Raw genomic sequence first — 23,491 nt, 5'->3', positions numbered from 1 at the left:
TTAAGCATTCAGATTTACAGACGCTGATATTGCCACAAGAGCAGTTTTTTTCTAGTTTTACTTCCTCTTCTAGTAGAGCAAGCACAGCTGCAAAATGCAAGCTCATTTCTAGGCTCTCTTACACATCACCAGTTTACCACATTCCAACCAGTCATAGCTGTGCAACACCCCGTCAGGGTACTGGGATTACTGCAGTGTCACAGACAGCTTAAGTGAGGCTCATGGAGCTGTACAGTTTTAACTACGTTTTAGATGTATAATTAAATGATGCATGACATGGAAATAAGCCAGCTGTACTGAAACTGAACAAACTAACTGCTGTGATGCAACAGTTAAGCATCTCATCAGTTATAAAATGAAACAGGTTTAAAGCAAAAGCAATATAGAGAACAGAATGCTTGACACTGTTAAATAGCATGTTCAAAGGATAATTTTTGAACATTAAGGAAATGTACTCACCCAGTCAAATTTTCAAAAGAATTCATGGTACCAAAATGTTCTCTGTTTGCTTTTTCACCATGTTTTAAGAATGGATCACTCTTAGGGGGAAGAAAATCCGGTGTGCAAAACACTGCGGGAAACTAAACAATCCTTAAACATGGCTAATTGCCATGTGGAGCTGATGGTTTAGCACGGTCATCCTTCAGCAGAGGAGAAAGAACTGCCTGTCTTTAGTTTACTTAGGTAAGATGAAAAAAGTGAGGAGTGTGAATTTGATCTCGCTTCAATTTACTTCAGTGGAAAAACTCTTGCCATGACTTCAGTGAGAGTGAGACTGCACCTTAATTCATTCTATATGGAGAAAAACAAACCAGCTGAGAATAATGCTTTTGTTTATTAGATTTAAATTACTACCATAGTCGTTTTGAACAGTGCTAAGTAAATCCTGCTTTAAAAGCCAAACCTTGCCTTCAGTCGTGCTTATTCCTCTGTACTGTGTCACAGTGCAGGATTCCTGGTCCTCTGACCAAGTCACGGCTGTCACAGTAAGCATGGTTTGCTCTGGGGAATGGCCACATTCCCACACGGGAATGATACATGTTTGTGGATATCACTGGTGACAATGCCCAAATCTGGCCTGGTGCATGCCCCCCAGCCAAGAAACTAGGGTGCACACTTTGGTAATATAAATGCATTCACTGAGAACACAGACTACACTTACTGAAATGTCCATGAAAAGCAGCCAAGTAAATCAAATCAATAGGGTTAAATTTGCAATTTCTCTCTTTCTGCAGGAAAATTTTAGGATAGCCACAAATTGAGAAAAATTTGATTTTTTTTCTTCTTTTTCTCAGAAGGCAATCAACCTTCTGGGTCTGGCTATTCTTTACTTCTCCCTATGAAGTAAAATCTAAAAAGACACACACGATATTTATGGAAGGACCTCCCAATGAATTAGGAAAAATTATTACTCAGAAGATAAAACAGAAACCAGACTGTCTACACCGTATGAATTAAACATACAAGAATTAGGACACAGAGCCTTCCATCCTTTAGTAACAGAACTGATGCTGTCCTGAAAATGACATGAATGAATTAGACTGGTGTATGAAAACCTTCTGCATCTGCTCTAGAGGTTGGAATGAGGATGTCAAATGAGGCAGCAGACAACAAGGATGTGCTGCTTAGGGAAGCTGTGGTTGTGGAGTTCTGCAGTTTGGATGAAGGTCACAGGTTATCTCCATCTACATGAAAATGAGTGATAAATATACACTGTCGGTCTTAAGACTGAAAGAGTACTAGGCAAAGAGGGTTAAAATATGGAATATTACTCAAAATCATCCCCTGGTTTTCTAAAGATCCTAATCTTCTATTAGAAGACAGTTTGTTACCTTCTCCTAATATTAAAACTACAGTAATAAAAGCACCTCAATCTTGTAGAAGTATCTAAGATACACAGATTAAGTAAGGTATATGCACTGAGAGCACCCTAAAAACATCACAAGAGGAGTGACAATTTCTGGGATAGTAATGACATGAACAAGTATCTAACTTAAGTCTGAGTGAATAAGAGAATTTTTCAACTAATGGATATGGGAAAATGTGAAAAGATGAGATACATGATTAAAGATCATAGTGGATTTGATTAACACAGGTGGAGAATATATGACTTTGATTCTGTACTACAACGTATTTTAATTGATTTGTGTGTAGTTTTAGTTTTATACATGCACAATTTTTTTAGAACACATCTTTAGACTGGGACAAACAATAAAGGAAATCCATTGTACGACTTTACATTGATCCCGACATCATTCACTGGAATATCTTAACATTTCCTGCACAGATTCCCATTCGTTAAGATGACGACCTTGAGAAGAAGGAAACCTATAGCTGCCATTCAGAGAAGGTCTAAAATTTTAATTGCTGTTTGAACACAAAGGAGCTTTGACATGCTGTGGTTTATTGAAGCACTCCTGCAGTTATAGACACATCTTTAACCACCCTACCCTCTCCCTCTTCCTCCATCCACCACTGATTGATGCAACTGGAAAACTCAGTAACTGCAAAGTCCTGCTTACTTCCAGCTCTCCTGCCCCAGCAAATGCTCAGCTCTTCTGGGAAGATGGAGCTATGCCATAAACACATTGCACATGAAAGGAGACGAAACCTTCCCTTCAAAGACACGTGTGACCAGGTTTTTGGAACTGCCTGATGTGGCCAGTTCTCATCTGTTTTCCATAAAGAAGGAGAAGAGCCCTGTATTCTCCTCTTCATGATAGTTCAAGTATTAATTCCAAAGAACAGAGATGCCAGGACTTGTCAGTGACATGACTAACAATTTTATGACAACTGGCAAAACAGTTCATTTCTCCTACATCTTATTCTCAGAAACCTTGGAATTGTTTTGTCTGAAAGATTTGGGGGGAGGAAGGTAGACTTAATTCTCACAACTATATTAAATACTCAGTATATGTGATATCCTGTTGTCAACACACAAAATATAGTTTGATTATGATAAGCCATACTGGAATCATTTACAGTACATAAGTGTGAAAAAACAGCATTAAATTGTTTCTTGTTCCATGTGGAAAAATATACACCTTCCAACCCCCCAAGAAAGTAAGACAAAGCACAATAAATTCTGGTAATTCTCTTTCTTCCGACTTTTCAGTTCCATCACAGCTCTCAAAATTAAGATTTATGTGCTATTTTGCATCTGCATCTGTTGTTGATTTTCCCCCCCTACGGGGATATAGGTGAATAAGTTTGGACAGGAAACGGTATCCCTCAAGCCAAACTGAAAGGTTTATAAAGTTGCTAATAAAAGTTTGGATCAGGGCCTAAATATCAATCATCTGCTCATTGTCTTTTTAAACGAGCTCAGGCATTTCCCCAACTGTTCCCAGCAGGTCTCTGCCACTATTTTAAACTAAGATTTCAGCCATTTTTTTTTCCCTGTGTTGACCTCAATAATTTTTCTTTCTCCCCCTCTTTACCTGCCAAAGGCATCCATCAGGATTTTGCCAAAGGCTATCTGCTTTTGAAGTTGAGAGGAATTCACTAATCGTGAGTGTCAAATCCACAATAAATGCCGTCGCCATGTGGTACATGCTGCTTTTGGGAATTATCTCAAAAGGCCTGGCTGTGAGAAGGCCGGCTGTATGTTAGGAGGGTTTTACTGCTAACTTTCGTAACTCACGTCAGGTCTTTCAGTTTCTCTATTCATTGGCTTCAGTGAGTGCAACTGTTTCCCAAAGTAATAAAAATGTTGTCAAGATCCCTTGATCTTGCTTCCTCTGTCTCTCTCACACAAACACATCCAAACACATTTATATACACAGTGGAATAGCATGCGCAGTGGCACGCAAATCTAGCAAAAGAGAAGCTTGTAAATAAATAGCAAGTCATTCTGCTTACTCAATAAATTTCTCTGGGTGTTAAACTCATGATAAACATATCATAAGCCCCAATGAAGGCTTTACAGCCTGTCCCATCACACCATCCTGAGTGTAACTCTGCAATGCATAGGAAGACATAAGTTTGAAAAACAGAGCAGAAATAGCTCCCATAAGGGCAAGGTGCTGACACAGCTGAAACATAACTAATGGGAGAGCACTTGTTTTCACTAAAGAAGAAAGTATCAGTGACACACCTCTGTGCCTGTGCAGGTGTGCTGTACATTCAAAGCAAAAAGAAATCTACCTTCTTTAAAAACTTGTCCATTAATACATAAATATGTCTGTGTTGAAATCCCTCGGTACCATTCTTAACAAGAACTACACACAAGACTAAGAAATTCTGCAGAGAAACACGCTTTTGTGATCCAAAGAGGCAAGGAGAAAGAAAACCACCTATGAAGAGTTTAACATACCCACTTAGTGATAGAAAAAGAATTATTACAAAAATAAATGTCAGTCCCCTTGAAACACTTGAGTCAGCTCTCTCAACTTCCTCTGATGCTGTAGGAAGGTGTGAACGTCCTCCATGTCTCACATCATCCCTACCAGCCACATAGGAATGTCTCCAATGCACCTCAGAGTGTTTCAAGTACCACTCCCCTCTAATTTATGTAGAGTCTGTTAACATCCTCTTGGAGCAAACAGAAATAATACTTTTAAAAGACAGTTATACTTCAGAAACATGTGCCCCGACACAACAAAAAGCCCAGATTTTAATACTGCCCCGAGGCAGAATTCATCCATCTTTAAGGCTTCTATTGTGTATTTCCTGGTTAGTAATACAAAAGAACTGCTGGCAGTATCACATCAAAACGGAAGTGGCAGAATCAGAAAAACTTCTGAAAAGTTTACCTTTATAGGAAAGCTTCAGTCTTGGGATATTTTGTTTTGACATTCCAGTAACTGGAAGGAACAGCATCACTAAAGACAGCGGGCTGCAGGCACGTGGCACTTGCAAAGCTCTCATTCTGCTCTCCTCTTCTGTATCTTCTTTTGTACTATGGTGAAGTATCTCCCCACTTTTCAAACAATCCAAGTTTTATCTGGAAGAAAAAAAGAAAACATCTGCAGATCTGCTTTACTGCATAAGTAACAATTCTGTAAGCAAGCCAGACCTATCTTTAAGGAGCACCTCAGTTAATTTCTTTGCTACAAAAGTATTTTTCCTCTAGTACAAGTAAATATGTTTTGTTTCCTTAATACTAAATTTACACATTTTGACATTGGAAAAATATGTAAACTTTTCAGACACCAGTGTCTAGCCTAGCTAAAGTTTAAGCACAAATTAAATTAATGCAGTATCCATAAAAAGAACATATGACATTCAAAAGTGACCATGCAACTTGATAGTTAATACTAGTCCATTGGATATCTTATATGTTTTATAGCTCTTTTTGTCTCAGTACAACAGCTATTGTGTGTTTATGCTATGACTAGAATGAACTGTAATGTCTCAGATGCCATGGGGGTACAAGCTGAGTTAACAGTGAGTACATATCCATATCCATCAAAAACTTTTCATAAATAAACTAAGAAAACTGGACAGAGCAAGCAGTTGTGTTTCGTTTTAATAGAGAAAAAAGTCAAAGCGGATGATGGATTTAAAAGTGTTTTCAGTATGATATTTCCAGCAGAATAACTGCCTCAACTCATCCACCAAAATGTCCTATAAACTTTAATGAGTGTTTCAGGCTGGAGTCAATAGGCTGATATGGGATTTTGTTAGCACAGTGTGTAACTAAGCCAGCTTTGCAACACTTTTCACTTAGTAAGAATCATTCGTAGTCCATAAATCTTAAAGTTTTTTACAAACGAAAGCAATTATCACTGCCCTTATTTTCCCTATGCAAAAACGGAACCATAAAGCTGCAATGAACCTATTTCCTCAAGGTCACACAGCCAGCACAGGAGTTGAAAAGAAAACAGCAACAGCAGTCCTGCTGTCCTTTGTACCCAGCTATCAAGGATCCCTTTTGCCCAATAACTCGACTTTTGCACGTGAAATTATTTGAAACGGCATCTTGAGTTCTGAAGGCAAAACTTCACGGTTAATAAATCACAGAGATCAGAGTATGAAAATATTTGTGAGACCAGATCCTTCCCCCTGCAAGTGCCTGATGCTAGAGGTCAAGGGAGATGGCTGGTGAAATGACAAATGTCAGTGTTTGAGTAATGCTGGAAAACCAAGGAGTAAGGAAATGTTATGGTTAGTCGAGAGATTAATGGCTCATGATGTGCCATGAAAATTCTTTTCTGAAAGGAACTGGAGCTGCCTGATTAAAAGAGCAATCCTAGTGCCCACAGCAGCCAGCACTTGCACAGACACCAAAGGAGAGGTTCCTCGCAAGTCCATGAGAGATGCAGCACAGCTTGTGGCCCCTGAGCCTTTCCACTGGTCTGTTATTTGAACTCCTGCAGCACTAGGTCTTGCAATTCTGTGAGCTACAGCAGCACCCAGAACCAATTCAGCACGTCCTGATACAGGCAGTTCATCCTTCCTGGCATGAAAGGATGGAAACAGAATCCCTTCAGTTCTCTCTGACACAGGAAATCTTGCTCAGATGAAACTTGGGCTTTCTGAGCCTCCAGACTTTCGCTCAGTAGCAAAAGACAAGGAAGTGTGCAAGAAAAGCATGATGGTGAAAAAGAGGGAAACAATCCGTAAAATCCCCAAAGCATAATTCCTATTGCAGAACACTAAGCTTCTTTCTTCTCAGTCCCCTCTTCAACACTCATATTCAGTGTCTGAATGCACTACTCTTGGCCAAGCGTGAGTACACGTTCATGAAATGACATGGAGAGAAAACAGACAAACATGAAATGCCTGTTTCATCTTTCTCTTCCCTTTATTACAGTATCAGATCCTAAGAGAACACCCTTAATTTCTTCTGTGCCAACACATCTATTTGAGGGTGGACCACGAAGGACTGAAGTGGATTAGACCATCCCAGGGTTAAATCGCCTTTAAGAAATTTATTTAGAGGTGAAAAAGGGGAAAAGAAGGAGAGGGGAGGAGGGGGAAGAATATGTGAAAATGAGACACCAGCCCTGTTCATCTTCAGCAGGATGATAGTGACAAACCATACTTCAAAAAGAAGCAATTAAGAGGGAGCCAGTCTCACTGCAAGTATGTTGAGAAGTCATGGCCTGAAGCCATGGGCCTCAGCCAACAGGGAACTCACCAAAGGATATGGGGCTCATTTTCTTGAGGCAAATTACTGTGAAGAATCAGGACTAAATTTGACTAAAAAACCAGTTGTGTCAATGCACTGTCATTTGCTGAATTGATTGAGAATCAGCACCAAACTCGGGCCTTCGGCCATAGCTCACAACCTCACTTTTTCATGTAGGCTTTTTTTGCTAATGGGAACCTTCCTTTGTTTTGGTTGGTTTTTTTTTTCCTTTTCCCCTTTTATTTGAATAAAGTCTGTGAAAAACCATTTGCTTTCACAAGGCAGTTAGTTTACACTCGAGGCAGCTGCTCTGTGAGCTCGAGCCAACCCTGTCCTGTCTTTAGATTCATTGCAATCTGGCCAGATTGTCACATATATTTTTAGTTTATGATGATCCTCTAATACAATTCCACACAGAGTCCTTCCAACAGTCTAGCTCAGGTTAATGAACTTCAGGCCAACTAACTTGCCATTAATCGTCAGGAAATGCCCTTCCTCTCTGTAACACATGCAATGTCAATCAGTGTCCTGTGCTGAAAAGACCCACGGTCACGCAGCTCAGTAGCAAACAGTTCCATGGGCAGAAATAAAACATAAAACCTAAACGCAAATTTGACTCCCCCATTCCTTCCTCCCCTCAAAAGTAAGAAGAATTTGGTCAGAGAAGGAAAAATTACTGGTTTGTTCAGTTCTTCGATACTTCAGCTAAGGACCAACACATTGTAAAACCTCCTCACCATGAACAGATCCAAAATAACTGAGGAAAAAGAGTCTGAAATGAAAAATGCTGAGGCTAAAGCTGGTTTCCCACCTTGGCTTCAGCTAGGAAATAGCACCGCACTGTGTTCATTATCACCTGCAAGACCGACCAGGGAAGGAAGCCAGGCATACACCTCGCTGAAACAGGGGCATTTCCAATGGAATAAAGAAGCTTTTATTTGCCCCATGTAGGGGTGGGAGGCACAAGGCTGAGGAGGGGCTGAGCAGCCTGGCTCCATCCTGCTAGGACCTCCCTGCGGGGCCCATAAATTGGGAACAGGCCGTAGGTTAAATGCCAAAAGACAGAAAGCTGAACTGCTGGTGCCCGGCCATCCTGACAGAGAGAGGGGCTGGACCTGACTGGCACATGTGGGATGCCACGTCTCTGAAATGAGGTGTCACCTCCCTGCAATTGGTCAGATTTAGTGGAGCCTATAAAACAGATTGCTCTGAAGCTACTGTCTGAAACAAGAAAACCTGGGGCCAATTTACTAAACATAATTTATTCCAGGCCCTTTGTGGCAATAAACAGAGCTCTTCAGCCTTCTCAAACACACAGACAGTAAGGAGTTCTGTGCTTATGGGAGCTTTTTCAGATCGTTCAGCTCAAACCTATCTAAATGCAAAGTCTTGCATTCACAAATACTGTGTAGTTTCCGACTTCTCCTGGCATCATGAAGTCCAGAGCTGAAAGGACTGTGACCCATCTGCAAACACACGCTTTATAAACTGTATTCGTGTAACTCTTGGTTAGTTCTGTAAAATAAAAACCTTTATGGAATTGGAGGATAATTTAAAACCTGTTTCCAACACTAGGTTTCCGAGGTCATTTTGAAATTCAGAATTTTACATTCAAATAAAGAGTTACGGCTCAGTTTTAGTGAACCTAACAGCAATGCTGCAAATTGTGACAGCTGAAAATCTAGAGCAACCCAGTCATCATAAGCTTATAAATTCATTATAAACTTAATGAGTAAGTTGCCTAGGCCACGTAGCCTCAATATCTAATTTACTATCACTGATGCTAGAGTTTTTCTTTCTTTCTTTTCCTCATCTATCCTTGTTTGAGATGATCTCGAGGTTTTATTTTGTCTATGGAGTCAGAAGCCAGCAAAAGATGTCCCTTCTAGACATCAATAAAATAGCATGAGTGGCCTGTCAGACAAACACACTGCTTTAAAAGATTTAAAACTAATCACCTACAAGAAGAAACAAAAATTACCCCGCCTACAATTCAAATTGATTGAAAGGTACCTTATCTCTTTATGATCTCTTCCTTAAGTATATGTACTTTATATACATGCACACACATTTAAAGCATGTTACTTTAACTGCAAATATACAAATACGTGTCCAATGCATTATGTAGATGTCTCACCTTGAAATTATCATACATATTCCAAAAGAAAAATTACTATTGAGTGGTTCAAAACTATACTATAATCATGAACTGGATATTGAATTGTCTTTGTTAATAAGAGAGAAAACTATAAGCATACATGACTCAGATTAGTAACTTATAAAATCAAATAGACTAAAAGTAAAATTGCATCATTAGACTTAATATTCTTAACTTAGTTCTGCAATAACAAAGATGACATTCATCCAGAGCACAATGAAACTATGTTCTTGTACCACTTACATAGATGGTCTGTTGATATATTATTTGGCAGAAGATGCTTTTCACTTTACCGTGTTCTATTTTATTTCATTGGCACCTCGCGCGTTGCGCCGGGCGGCTCATTCGGGGACATGCGCCGGCTCCCACAGCGCCCCGCCCGCCGCCGCTCCCCGCTGCTCTCGGGAGATCGCACACCGCAGGCGGCCCAAGCCCCGTCTCGCCGACGGCCCTCGCCACCCGCCGCCCGCCGCCGCGTTCTCCCGCTCCCTACCGGCACGAAGCGGCGCCGGAATCCCTCCTGTCCTGGAAAAGGTGCGCTAAAGAAAAAAAAAATGAACTCCGAACTTTCCACAAACGTCCCAACAAACGAAGCCGCTGTGAGGGGCTTCGAGCTGGGCCTGGTCCCTCAGGGAACGGCGCTTTCCATTGGCTGCCGGAGTAGCCAGGGCTCCTATTGGCTGCCGCACGCTGCGGCGCTTCCGATTGGCTGCTGCCCGACCCGCCGCCCCCGGGCCGCTGCTGCTGGGGGTCTCGCCAGGCGGGCTGCAGCCAGAGCAGGACACAGCGCAGCGCCAGCAGGCGTCCGGCGGTGCTCCGTGTCTGTCGGCGTCTGCACTTCAGACAGACAAATTGCATCCAAATTGCCGGCGATTTCCACCACCTGCTATTTCTCCTCTCTTTTCCTGGATGGATTTGACAGCGCTTTCTTTCCCCCCACAGAGTGGGAAAGCAAAATGCTCAGCTGCCCCTTGGCCATCTCCGCTTCCTTCCACAGCTCCAGCCTTGTCCCTCTTTCTCTCCCCTTTCCTTTGCACTAGGTTCTCCCTCCTCCTTTCCCAGGCAGCTCGCAGCAGAGACATTTCACCCACCGGCAGCACCTGCTTCCTCTCACTCCGTCCCAATTTGCCCACTTTGAACTACTGGAGCCGCCTGCCCGCGGAGCCGGACCCGCCGCGCGCCTGGGTAATGGTGGCGTGAATGATCGCAGGGATTATTGGGGTGGGCTGGGCCTGGCCAGGTGCCTGGTGCCAGCAAAACCGCTCTGTCCCTCTCCTCCTCACCCTGGGCAGGGAACAGAACACATCAGGAAAGGCCTGAGGATCGGGAGAAGGGCACAGAGAGATCACTCACCCGTCACTGGAATAAGAGACACGACTGGGGGGAATAAATTGAATTTATTGTCAAACAAATCAGAGCAAGAGAATGAGAGGTAAACCTGCAGGGCTTTAAGCCTAGGAACGAGGACTTTTTCCTCGGCAGCTCGCAGCTGCACGAGGGGGATAAAGGATCCCCCGGGGCCCCCGAGCAGCGGCTCTGCCCCCCCTCAATGGGGATGCGTCCAGACCCGCCGGTCCATGCCGGGCTTCTTTTTCAATTTCTTAATCAATTAAGGGAAAACTCCCTTTAGTCACCATTTCAAAGCCTTGAATCAAGGGGAAAACGGAGCTTCCCTCTCAATTTAGACCCGTAACTGATGCATAAGGAGGGTCTCCCTTAAATATAAAACCAAAGAAAAAGTGAATCAAGGGGGACTTTTGCTCAAATTAGCCTCCTGAAATGAGGGAAAATGCAGCTTCCTCTTCACTTTCCCTCAAGAAACACCATTTTGGGGGCTTTTGGACACGTTTTTCCTCTATGAAGGTCCCTTCAAATGAGGGTCCCCCTCGATGGAACTCTTATAATGGCACATAAAGGGCTTCCCTTTAAAACCAGGGACGGTGGTGTTTTGCCCTCAGTTTTAACCTTAAGATTATGAAAATGGGGCGGTTTCCCTCAATTCAAATCCATCAAACAGCACCATAAAGGCTTTCTTCTTCCAATTAGACAGGAAAATAATGCAAAACAGTGATTCCCAGCCAACTGAGATACAAAATCATGAAAACGTTGTGTCAATTGAGACCCTCCAAACAGTAGATGAAGTGGGATCCTCCTAAGTTCAAGCACAATTAAAGAAATGGAGTGTTTTCCCCTCAATTAAAATCCTTTTTCTTCTCGTAACCCCCCCCGCCCCCCTTTTTTTTGGGGGGGGGGCGAGGCACTGGGAGCACTTCCTCCTCCTCACTGGTCGCACTTGGGGCTGCTGCACGTTGGAGAGTGGTGGGAAGTTTCCTCCCAGTTCCCTCCCAGCGTTCCCAGTATCTCTTCCAGTGCTCCCACTGGCAAAACACTGGGGGGCACTGCATGGTCTGATGATGGAGGGGTGCATTGTCGAGGATCACAGAGGGGCCCGGGGGGTCCCAGGCGTCCCTGGGGGGGTTCCAGATTCAGCAGTAGGATTTTTCAGACTATGAGTGAGCTATGTAGCCTTTGGAGGTGTCCCTTCCTCTCCTGCTCACAAGAGAGCAGCTCAGAGGTGATTTGGCTCCTAAGCGTTTCAATTTAGGCCCCCAAAGAGAGGAGGAGCTGCTGCCCACATTACACCTTACAGCTCTGCCAAGGGGCATCTAACCCAGTGTGTGCTCAGGAGGTGGGGATGCAAACCCCAAATCCCATCTCCGCCTCCCTCTGCAGTCCTTTAAGGGGTTCCTCTAGTCTGGAAAACCAGTTCCATAGCTATAGTAAACCCAGAGTCTCCTGAGTGAGAAACCACATACTTGTAATTCCTCTGCAATAGCCTCATCCCACCTCCAGCAGCCCCTGGGAAGTTGCAGGCAAGAACACCTAACCTGGTAAGCAACTCCAATTCTTGGCAGATTTCCAGGACAATGCAAAAACATTTCAAAGTATTTTTTCAACACATCTGCTTATTGTCCTTTAATGCAAAATAGTGATTCCATACCAGTCCTAAGAAGAACAGGCCCAGGGAAGACCTTGCTCTCTACAACTCCCTGACAGGAGGGTGTAGCCAGGTGAGGACTGGCTGCTTCTCCCAGGCAACCAATAACAGGACAAGAGGAAATGGCCTCAAGCCGCACCAGGGTTGGGCATCAAGAGGACTTTCTTCCTGGAAAGGGTGGTCAGGCCTTGGCAGGGGCTGCCCAGGCAGGTTTGGAGTCCCCGTTCCTGGAGGTGTCCGAGGAACACCTGGACATGGCACTCAGTGCTCTGGGCTGGGTGACAAGGTAGGGATTGGGCACACATTGGACTCGATGACCTTAGAGGGCTTTTCCAACCTCAATGGTTCTGTGATTCTCATGATTCCAAATTCATTTGCAAAAGTTCTCACACCTCTAGTCACACCTTAGCAGGTGTGTAGGCCCAAGCTCATACATTTGAGAGATTTACTGCCTCCAGTGGGATCTACACCGCAATTTCAGGAAGAGGCAGGACTTGAGCCGTTACGAGAGAAAACTTTGCAAAAGCATTCCCTGGAGAGACATCCTGAAGGAAGGTGTCTCCCCCTCTTCTGACCATAGAGGGAGCTGAGTCGCCAGTGTTAATTCTAAAACTTTTAAGCTCCAAGTCTGACTCCCAGAAATTTTATTGGCCCCGCTTCCCAGCACAATACTCAGGCCTCACATGTCGAGGAAAAAGCAGTGCAGATTAAATAATTAATGCTTCTGGGTACTGTTCTCCCTCTAAACTACACACAATCCCAAAGGAACAAAACCCTTAAAGAAGATGGATTGCTCTCGCTAGCACAAGAAGGAGAAATCTGACAGGGATCTACTTCATCATTCTGCCAAGGCTTTGTCAAACACCTCAGCTCCTGCACTTCAGGGAATAAGAAGTGGCTTATAAGAAGTGACTTTTATGTCAGTGAGCATGTTATTATGGATTAATCTTGCACTGGAGAACAGTCTTCATACCCTACTGCATCACCCAAAGAGTCTGCTGCCTAGTGAGCTCCTGAGATGTATCTTCCTTGTCAATCTTATCAGCCCCTTGTTTGATTGTAAAAACGTAAACAAAACGCAGCAAGCATTGGTCCAACGGCTCAGGACTTGCATATCTCTTCCAAAGAGAGGGAGAAAAAAGAGTGTTTCTCCCAAATCACAGAGTTTAAAAGTTCATGTTATCTACATATATTTTTAAAAGAAAAAGAGGAACAGTAAAATATCAGTTAATGTGCCAGTGGTGCTCCACTCTATTTCTGTTCTCTTCTTCCACTTGTAGCATCTCTAAGAATACTTTAAAACCAGCCAACCAACCAAAACAACAAAAAAACGACGTTGAAATGAAGCTGAACAAGAAGCAATCTGGCTGCTGGCTTGTGGGCACTCCACTGCCTGAGTTCCAGTAAGGGAGTTTATCCTCTCCGCAGTTTTGAGCCAGATCCCAAAGTACTGAGCATCAGCTTCTAGCTTTTTTAAGAATTTAACTGTAAGAAAAGCTGCTGGGGAAGGCCATGCTCCAGGCATATTCATGGGATTTCACCCGTGCAGCTCCCTAAGCTGAACTTGTGTCTGTCTTTTCCTCTACCTTGCTGGGCTTGGCTCATGCGTTTCTTGAGGGGAAGGCCCTGCACTGATCAAAGCATGGACTGACCTCAGAGAAACAGCTTCTGTCAGTGTGGACCTATCCTAAATGGACCATTTCCCAAAGTAATTCAAGTGCCTGAATTTCACTTACTCAAAACTGCTTTTAAAGAAACCTGGTTTAACACACTCCCTTTCTAAGCAACTACTGGGCAGCGCTCCTTCACTCCCTGTCAGTGTTATTCTCTGACCCTTGGAGAAAGGCTTTAAAGCAACAAAGGGCTTCTTAAGCACCAATAACTTACTCAGTCAAGAATTCAAATCAATAGCAAGGGCAGAGCCTGACTTCAAAACCTATTTTAAAACAGAATTTAAAAGCAGTTGCATTGCCAATTGACAAGATTAGAAAGGTTTCCTTAGCAGTTGTGATTACAAAGGAATGAACTGTGCAGGGAGAGGACTGAGCATGGAGCAAGTGGGGAGCAGGGGGGAAGAAGGGGGAAACCTTCATTTGCACTGTGGGTTTTTAACCATCATGATCATATCTCAACCAGTCTAATCTCAAAAAAGGAAAAGTTTCCTGGACATTTTTCATTTCAGCAAGAGCCTAAGGCAGCCCTCAGCAGCAGGAGATTGGAATAACTGCAATCCCTTGAGCAAAGGGAGCAGGGCGTGCTCCTCAAAGCCAGACCTTCATCCACAGCACCCAGAAGGTAGCAAAACAAGGCTACAACAAAGCCGTAAGTGGGGAATGGGTTATCAAGGGTTTTATAAGGAAAGGTCTGAAAAACAGGACCTGGAGGGTGAGAGAGGAAAGAAATAGTGAGATAGCTGAGGCCTCTTGGAAAAAAAAAGGGAGGAAAGGTCGGGATTAAATTCTAACTCAGCTGGAGCTGATCTTAAATGTAATAGGGGGAAATTGCAGCAAGAGGAGACTTCTTTATAGCAGCCAAGTACTGGGATAAATTCACTATAGAAACAGAGAAATCTATATCAGCAGCAGCTCTCTGCAAAGAGATCAGGCATCCATTCCTCATGGCAAAGCAGGGCACAGGGAATTGTGCCAGACAACCTCCTCCCCAGGTTGATCCCAGCCCTAATTTCAAAAAATGGCACAAAAATGCAATTGTGCATTAACACAGCAAAGTCTTCTTTCCAGCTTATCAGGCTTTGAGATGCCTTAGATTGAGATGCAAACCCAGCTCCTACCACTGTGCTGTGCTTGGACTCTCCCCCCCCTTTCCCCGACCCCATCTCCTGAGCAACCAACAGCTCGCAAGGAGCCGGCACCCCTGGAATTTCACACTCGGCATCTCTTCCAAGCTTAACAGGTGAACAAACAGGTACTCCAACACCTCCTTCCTTTGTACTTCGGGCAGCACAGACCCACTGGGAGAAACTGGAATCCAAGGGCAGATGTAAACATGGGACTCCTGCTTGCCACTGTCTCCACCGTTCTCCAGCTCAGCCCTGGGCTGGGAAACAAAAGACAAGAAACATTTAAAAAACATCCTTGAGGTGTCTTGAGAATGCCCAGGCCTGGAAGAAAGACCTTCCCATCGCTCTCTTGGCCTTTTCCCACTCTGAGGAACTGTGCAAATGCACAGCCACACCCAAGCTGGACAGCCTGGGATGTTTTCTGCACACCAAACGCCACGTCCCAAGCACCAGGAGCCTGAAGATGCCCTGGATTGCAATTCACAGCATCAGTGAACCCTGCACAGGACAGCCAAGTCTGACAGGAAAAACCTCACTGCTCCAGGCTACTTGGCTCCTCCCAAATCCAGGCCAGCACTCCAACAGGCTCTAAGAACAAAACAAGAAAGAAGGGAAATGATGCTTTTTGTTTCAGTTGAGCTGCACATTTATCTTTTCCCTTTTTGCATTTCCAGGATGCAGGAAGTGAGAAGGAACTTGAGGAGATGTGCTCGGTCCGAGAAAAATAATTTTGAAAAAACTGTGCCTGCCTGGGCAGCTGCAGTTATTGCACAGGCATTCAGGGCTGACAGTTCCCTGCGGGGAGAGCTCAGCACATGTCCACAGAGGCAATCCCAGCATCTGCAAGAAAGAAAGAAGCAGCAAAAGGTGATTGCTTCTCTTTCCAAGTTATTTCAAGTGCTCACACCCAAACCAACCTTTGCTCTTGATGCGAGTGATGCTTTCTGGGGGAAATCAGCTGATTTCCAAAGTTCCCTTCCTGCCCCGCGCCTGATGTGCACAGGAGAAAACCCCTTCCCTGAAGGGACTGTGCTCCCTCTAATCCCATTTTCCCAGTCTGTTCCATGGGGATATTGCCAGCCTGCAGCAGCAGAGGCACCCGCAGCTCTCAGCACTCTCTGCTCCAAGCACAGCTCTGGGCTCCTTTGCAGACTGCCTTTGCCGTGGGGTTTTCTCCAGGAGAAGCCAAGGAATTGCTCATGGAAGGGTGGAGATTAAGTTAGCCCAAAGGGAAGTAAAGAATAAATATCTCATTTTTCCATCAAAATGCTCATGCTCTGCCCTACAGATTGTTTCAAGTTTTTCCCACAAGCTTTGCCCTACCCATCATCTCATTTTTAGCCCAAAAAGTAATTTTCTGTATCCTCAAGAATGTCTCAGTGTCTATCCCCAAAATTTTCACTGTGTCTCCGCATGTGACTACCTCAGTTTACCTCATGATGTTCATTCTCTTCCCTGGGGATTGCTTCAGATTTTCCCTCCAAGCTGTCCCTGTCTGTCCACTTCTGATTTCTTCTTTTTTACAAGAAAGTATTCATTCACTACTCTGGAGATTATCTCCAGCTTTACCCCTCAAAATTTCCCTAACATTCACTATTCAGTGCCTGATTTTTACCTCAGTATGTTCATTCTCTCCCCTAGAGATAACCTCCGATTTTACCCCCAGTATTTTCCCTACCTGCCCGCTAACTATTTACTCTTTTTGACCTATAAATATTCTCTTTCTGCCCTGGAGATTTCATCAAGTTTTACTATGAAATATTTCACTATCTTTCCAGTACTGTCTCACTTTACCTCACGATGTACGCTCTCCCTGCCACACATCCCCCCAGATTTCACCTCCAAAATTATTGCTACTTGTCCACTACTTATTACCTGATTTTCACCTCCGTATGTCCATTCTCTGCCCAACAGGTCATTTTAATTTCTACCCCCAAAACTTTTCCAACCTGTCACCTAGTGACTGCCTCAGTTTAGCTCAAAAATGTTGTCTCCCCTAGACATTACCTCAGACTTTACCCCCAAATTTTTTCCCTGTCTACAAGTTACTACCTCCCTTTAACTTCAGTATGTTCATTCTCTGCACTACAGACTCAAATTTACTCTCAAAATCTCCCTGCCTCTCCAACACTGATGACTTCCTTTTTACCTCAAAACATTTATTTATTTTCTACCATGGAGGTTACATCAAGTTTCACCCCCAGAATTTACTAATACTTCCACAACTGATTCACTCAGTTTACCTCAAAAAGTGTTCATTCCCTCACCTAGAGATGACCTTGTATTTTACCCCCAAAAGTTTCCCTACCTGTGCACAACTGATTGCTATAGTTTACTTCAAAATCTTCATGCTCTCCACTACAGGTCACCTCAAGTTTACTTCAAACATTTTCCATACCTGTCCATTACTGATTATCTCAATTTTTACCTCAAATAAGTCATTCTCTACCTACAGACACTGGATAGTAAATCATACAAAGATCTAAAAGTCTGCACAAGAAACAGCAGAAGGTTTTCCATGAATAACACAAGTTCCTTTTTTCCTCTCCTCCACCTAGGACTGCTACCAAGAGACAGGAGAGTTGTTATCAACACTCGAACCTCCCAAGCGTTGTTATTGCTCAGAGAGCTGCGCCGGCACTGAGCTACTCCCATGCGCCTGCAGGGCTTTGGGGAGGGGCAAGACCGTCCCACTCCTGCCTGGAGAAATTTCAACACCCTAAAAAGTCATTTCCCTTCTCTCCCTCTGACCCATGGCCAAAGCAGCTGTGTAGAACAACATGGACTATTCACGGAAAGGATGACTCAGTTGTGGGAAAAACACTAGAGAAAGACTATCACCCCAAATTTCAGGGTGAAAACACACTGCTTGTTAACAGGAGCACACAAACTCATTTAAACCAGAGAGGAAACTGCACACCAGGAAAAGAGCTGAAAGATATGCTCTGCCTTGGTTGATAATTCCAAAGGAAATTCCCCACCGATCATAGGCAATTACCTATAATTTTACCTCCATTATCACTGGATTTCTGACTTGGGTTTCTGTGGAAGTGTTTCACAGATGCCTTGAGGGGTCAGGGGCTTGGTTGGATTCTTTGTGGTTAGTCCTGACAGGCCCAAGCCAAACCCACCCACCTACATCAACGCTCCACCCCAAATTTGCATGAAATACTGGTAACAATTTATAAATACTCCCCTTCCCTGTCCTTCCTTACACATCCATAGAGCAAATGTATTCTATCCATTGTTCCCAAGAGCACCTCTCCAGCCCAAATCCCAGTTTTCACAAACACAAACCAAATAGACCTAAGACAATTATTCCATCAGTGCCTGCAATTCTGAGCTCCCTGTTCCCTGCCACTCACACAGCAATCTCACCTCAGCCCAGAGACTCCCTGTCCCCAAAGGGAAACACAACCTGACGGGGCACAGCTCTGGCACCACATTTCCCCTTGTTCCTAGAAAGCCCCAGGTAAATCCAGTCCCTCAGACCTTGCATCCCTGAACACCAGGAGAGCTGGAGTTTTACCCAGATCCCAGTGCCCTGCACAGCTGCACTGACACGAGCACAGGCTGATCGCTCTGCCCAGCACCATCCCTCATTTTCCTCCCATTGCTCCCCAAGCGTCCCCAAACCACCCCGTGTCTGTGCCGGGGCCAGTGCCTGCCCCGAGCCCAACCAGAGGCTGTCACCCAGCCCTGCACCAGCTCCCACCCCTGGGAGAGCTGGGAATGCACTGAGAGCTCAGCTCCCTGGGCTCCCCAACACCCAAACCAGTCCTCAGACACACAAATAATGCCCAACCTGCCCCTCCGGGCACAGCCAAACACCACAACTCCATCATCCCCAAGGAACTCTGGCAGTTGCCTCTTCACCTCTGCCCTTTTCCAAAAGACACAAGTAGGACTGGGCTGTCAGAAATGGTATTCCCTAGGCAGTTCATCCCAGCAGAGAGGAGAAGAGGAACCCTGTGTCCCTCTGACTAACCCCACAGCATGGGCAGGACCGGCTGGGCTTTTTGTATTCAAAATTTTAAAATGAACTGAAGAACCTGAAAGGCAAAAAACACCACACACATAAGGTTAGAGCCAGTCAACACACACACAGACAGACACACTCTCAGACACCCCTTCTTCAGCTTACACTCTGACTGCAGCCCTTACTAGAAACATCCCTCCCAAAGAAGATGTTAAAGCATCTTCCGTCTGCTTCTCCTTGATGTGGAACAGTAGACCCTGGGAAAATTGGTAACATCAGTGACCATAGGGATCAAAATCTGCCTCGGGGACCTGCAAGACAGCATGAGGCAGTCTACAAGTAGCTGACAGCTAGGAGTTATCCCCACACCAGGCCCATAAGCTTTCTACCCAAAAGCCCACAGACAAGTGAGGAGAGTTTTAAAACTGTTCAAATGAGCCACGACTGAATGTGCCAGGGCAGGGCAGCTCCAAGCATAAGTGGCACATGGACACACAGTGCATCAAATATAAGCAAAGATGACACGAAGACTTGAGAGAACGCTTCAGAAGATAAATTCTTGAGACCAGGATGCTTTGAGACGACGGAAGCTATGGAACTACTGCAGTGAGGAGGGTCTAGTACACTGCATATAGAAGTCCAAGGGAATGGCACATGAAAAAAGATACTACCAAAACTGAGAAGGAAGACGGATAGGAACATCTTGTGTACTTCTGGTCTCAAAAAGCAAAACCATAAAGATGCCAGAATAAGCCCAATCCAGAAAAGTATGCAAGTACTCCCGCTGCCGATATGGCCCAGAACGATGCCTGTAAAGAACTGAGACATCACAAAGCCCTGTGACACTGAAGACAACGGACACAAACCACATCACATAGACACAAATTGAAACTGCCCAGCAGTTTCACCTGATGGGCCCAAGATTCCTAGTGCAAGATGAGCCAGAGGCCCACGATGCCGAAGGAAAGAAGGCTCTACGGCAGTAGTATGTGACAGTGAAATGTAAACTCCCTATGAGAAGTTAGTGCCAAAGCTGGTAAGAGGATGCTCAAGAAGTGCAGCAGGCCTAGAGAAGGAGGCAACGACTGCCAGGTGATACAAAGGGTTCCCTAGAGAAGGATTCTGCCGCCAAAGGCTGAAGTGACATCACAAAACATGACCGACCGACAAATGGCCAAGATGCAAGATGCCCACGTGTTATGCTCAAGAGTGTGGCTACACTGAAGAGTAGGCAAAATTTAGACCATGGCAATCATGCCAGACCCGAAGGCAGGCTCCTCGGGTGAAAAGACGGACAATGACATCAAGACTCAAAATCCAGTGATGCGAAGCTCACGAGAACATGGAGATGGGTTGGAACTGCCCGGCCCGGCAAAGGCTCGAGTGATGCTGAAGAAAAACTCCCTTAACCTCCAAGGGGCCCGGCCCAATACAGCCCTCTCCTCTCAGCTAACTTCAAATTGCCTCCTGTGATTCCAAAGGTGTTTGCCTTCTCCCAACCAACAGTCCCCACACTTAGCTCTCTGAAGACCAGCAGACGAAATCCATCCTCGACAGAAAACATTGCTTCAGCACCGTGGACGTCAATACATGGCCCACAGTCCACTTCGGCGGCTGCAAAAGACAGAACAATGACAAAATTTAGACTGTGATGACACGTCCCAGAAGTGACCCCTTGCACAACGCCCCTCTCCCTCATAACTGCCGAGGCTCATCGCTTACCGGCCGTTTCCAAACTTAGGCTCTGCACCTACTTGTGGTACCTAAGACAACAAAACAAACTGTGACTATCGCCCTCCAGAAGAATAATGCGCGGGCTCCCTCTGCACCGCTGGCCCAGGCTCACCTCAAATCTCAATCCGACTCCGGAGGTGGCCCGGACGATGCCTGCAAAGCAAAAAGGGACACGCTTCGCATGCTGCCACATACCTCTCACCTATCAGTCGCCCCACCTAAATGCCAACTCACCTGCTCGCCTCTGTCCCTTGGCATGCCTAGGGCAGCAGCAGCAGCACCTGCAGAGAAGCAAAGCAGAAAAACATGCTGAGAGACTGAAACCACAGCCTCCCCGCTCCAACTGAAGTACACCACACCCATACCTTAAGCTTGCACGCACCTGGCCTCCAGCATCCCCAGGGCCAGGACACCTTCCCAGTGGACCACCTAAAATGCACAAACAAAAACGGATGCTTAGAGCTGCACCAGAAACTGATACCCAAGCAGTAACAACTCATTCTGTCCACCAGTCACCGCTCACCTCGCTCCATCGACCTTGACCACTGCTATTCAGCATTACTTCCTACAAATAAAGATGAAGAACAAAGCTGTAACACGGTCACCATTTACACTTGCCCTGCAAAGACAAATGGTGACTGACCTTCCTGTGGGAACCACCTCACCTGGTATGGGGCACTCTGTCACAGGTTCAATCCCTCTGCAGCTGAAAGAAAGTTACGACAAAAGTCAAAGTACTGCATGAGAACTTACCAGCTCCAGACATCTTGTGTCAATCTAGAAATACCATCTTGAGTCCAACTAATCCCTACATTACAAATGTCAAGTCCCTAGGACTTATCCTATTACACCTACACCCAGACCATGTAGCAGGGCAAAGCAGCCCCGGCCCAAACACACAGACACCTGTGACACAGGAGATGACAAACAAGGGGATGCAACAAGGAGAGGAAACTCTCAGCAAGAAGAATTACCAATGAGATGACCTAGATGAGGCCGATGAGGCTCAAAGAACTCCGGCAGAAAAAGACCCTAACAGAAGGGCTTATGCCAAGAACCGCAAAGATGGATGCCCGAGAACCATACGGTTGGAATCCTCCACCTATCCTCGCATTCTCACAAGTCCTAATCTGTTATAATGGATCGTTGTGGTGCACAGCTGTCAATACAGCTCAGAACAAGACTGTAAAAGGTGTCTGACTCGATATTGCTAAAGAGAGATGCGATTCCGATGCATGTCCAAGCTTGCAAGTCAAAGGTTCAAGAGTACCAGCGTCGGGCCAAGGAATGCAAAGGAGACGCTAAGGATGATGCCCAGCATTTCTGATAAGCCCCTCAAAGGGGTAAGGCAGAAGACATGTGACACGATGCCCAAAAGACACAGAACACACAATAGACAAGTGACACAACACGCACCGGGACTGCTCTGCCCTGTACACCTCAGCATTGTGATCAAAAGTGAGACTTTCCCTTTACACGGCCTAAGGGGCCCTCTCGTGGACATCCCCATCTCCAAAGCTAATTCAAAAATCCCTCCCACCAAGTCCTGACCCAGCACACCACTCTCATCCCCCTCCCTGAGGTGTAGCCCTCGACTTAGCTCTCGGATATCCAGGGATGCAAATCCTCATCAGGTGCAAAAGAAGGCCGCCTCATCCTCTGGGGAGTTCCTGCCCTCAGTGAGCTGTTCTCTCTTAGTCTACTACAAGAAAGAAAACCAAACATCAGTGCCTGAACTCAGCAGCACATCAGCCAAAACCCAACAATTCCACTACTCACCGTCTCCTGAGAACGCCCCGGTCCTCGGCTCATACACCGTGGCCGCACTCCAAGGCTGCCGGCGCAGGGTATACCTGGGTTAAAAGGAGACAAGGTGATGGGGCATTGCTGAAACTTGAGTGGACCCTCGCTCCTCCCTCCCTCCCCGAGTCGCTGCAACTCCTCAACCATTGCCAAAGGCTGCCCAGATGGCACCTTCAAACAGAAAAGGTACAGGCTTCATCGCAGAGTCCTGTAATAGTTCTGGAAGGCTCACAGGGGCAGCTCAAGGGTGATAAACTGGCTCCATCAGCTGGTCCATGAGGGGGTTCAGCCCCTGTAGGCATAATACGAGTGGGCCACCTAAAACACACAAATGGATGCTTAGACAATGCATGCTTTGAGCTGCCCCAGAATTTGGCACCCAAGCAATAACTGGTTGTGTCCACTGGTCACTGCTTACCTCACTCACTTGACCTTGACTGCTGATATCCAGGTTTACTTCCTAAAAATAAGGACAAAGAACAGCCCTGCAACATAACCACCATGAAACACCACCCCTGAAAAGCTGAATGATGACCAACCTTCCCAAGGGAGAAGGGGCAAAACAAAATGGAAAGGCACATACCGATGTAGTGTCCAAAAGTGCTGCATTGCCGAGGCAGGTTCCACCTGAAAGTGCTCGACTGTGACCTCTGTCTGGAAGGGTGTCTCTCATGTTGGAGTAGCAATTTGAATGCTGCAGACCACCTGTAAAACACAAAAAATCAAAGGCTACTTATAGTTTCATCACTAATACAACAACTCCAGTAACATCCAGTTCTGTGCTGGAATCAATACTCATCCAGCTCATGGTCCCCCCGGTGCCAATACCCTGCTGCTTCAAGCACTTCACATCTTCAAAATGAAAGTCCCAACAGTGAGGTAAACGTAGAGCCCAAAGTCAGGCCATAGCTTGGACTTCAGGCACCGACCCACCTCGTTGCTGT

The 23,491-nt window shown here is 45.3% G+C and overlaps 1 protein-coding gene and 1 long non-coding RNA gene across 6 annotated transcripts in view; both read right to left on the bottom strand.

Annotated features, from left to right (window-relative positions):
• Positions 1–9,811, bottom strand: part of LOC138100894 (semaphorin-3D-like) — a 36,405-nt gene extending 26,594 nt beyond the window's left edge. For 3 of the 5 annotated variants that reach the window (XR_011146950.1, XM_068998720.1, XM_068998723.1), the window contains exons 1-2: positions 9,527–9,811; positions 4,755–4,945 (exon numbers count right to left, since the gene is read on the bottom strand). Coding sequence is in view for 4 of the 5 variants with exons in the window: in XM_068998720.1 (XP_068854821.1) it covers positions 4,755–4,869 (115 nt within the window). In the remaining variant the exon portion in view is untranslated. Of the gene's footprint in view, positions 1–4,754; positions 5,055–9,526 lie in introns of those variants that run through there. The other 2 variants (XM_068998722.1, XM_068998721.1) reach the window with 2 other exon arrangements.
• An 11,453-nt stretch (positions 9,812–21,264) lies between these two features.
• Positions 21,265–23,248, bottom strand: LOC138100906 (uncharacterized). The gene is made up of 5 exons (XR_011146963.1): positions 23,131–23,248; positions 22,966–23,007; positions 22,524–22,865; positions 21,410–22,443; positions 21,265–21,309 (listed from the first exon to the last, which is right to left on the bottom strand). It is a non-coding gene; the product is annotated as an uncharacterized lncRNA (long non-coding RNA).
• Positions 23,249–23,491: the final 243 nt, after the last annotated feature.

Source organism: Aphelocoma coerulescens, unplaced genomic scaffold, assembly GCF_041296385.1.
Source record: "Aphelocoma coerulescens isolate FSJ_1873_10779 unplaced genomic scaffold, UR_Acoe_1.0 HiC_scaffold_151, whole genome shotgun sequence".
NCBI classification, from domain to species: domain Eukaryota; kingdom Metazoa; phylum Chordata; class Aves; order Passeriformes; family Corvidae; genus Aphelocoma; species Aphelocoma coerulescens.
Note: the sequence above shows the minus strand (reverse complement) of the source record. Positions and strands in the feature narration are given on the sequence as shown.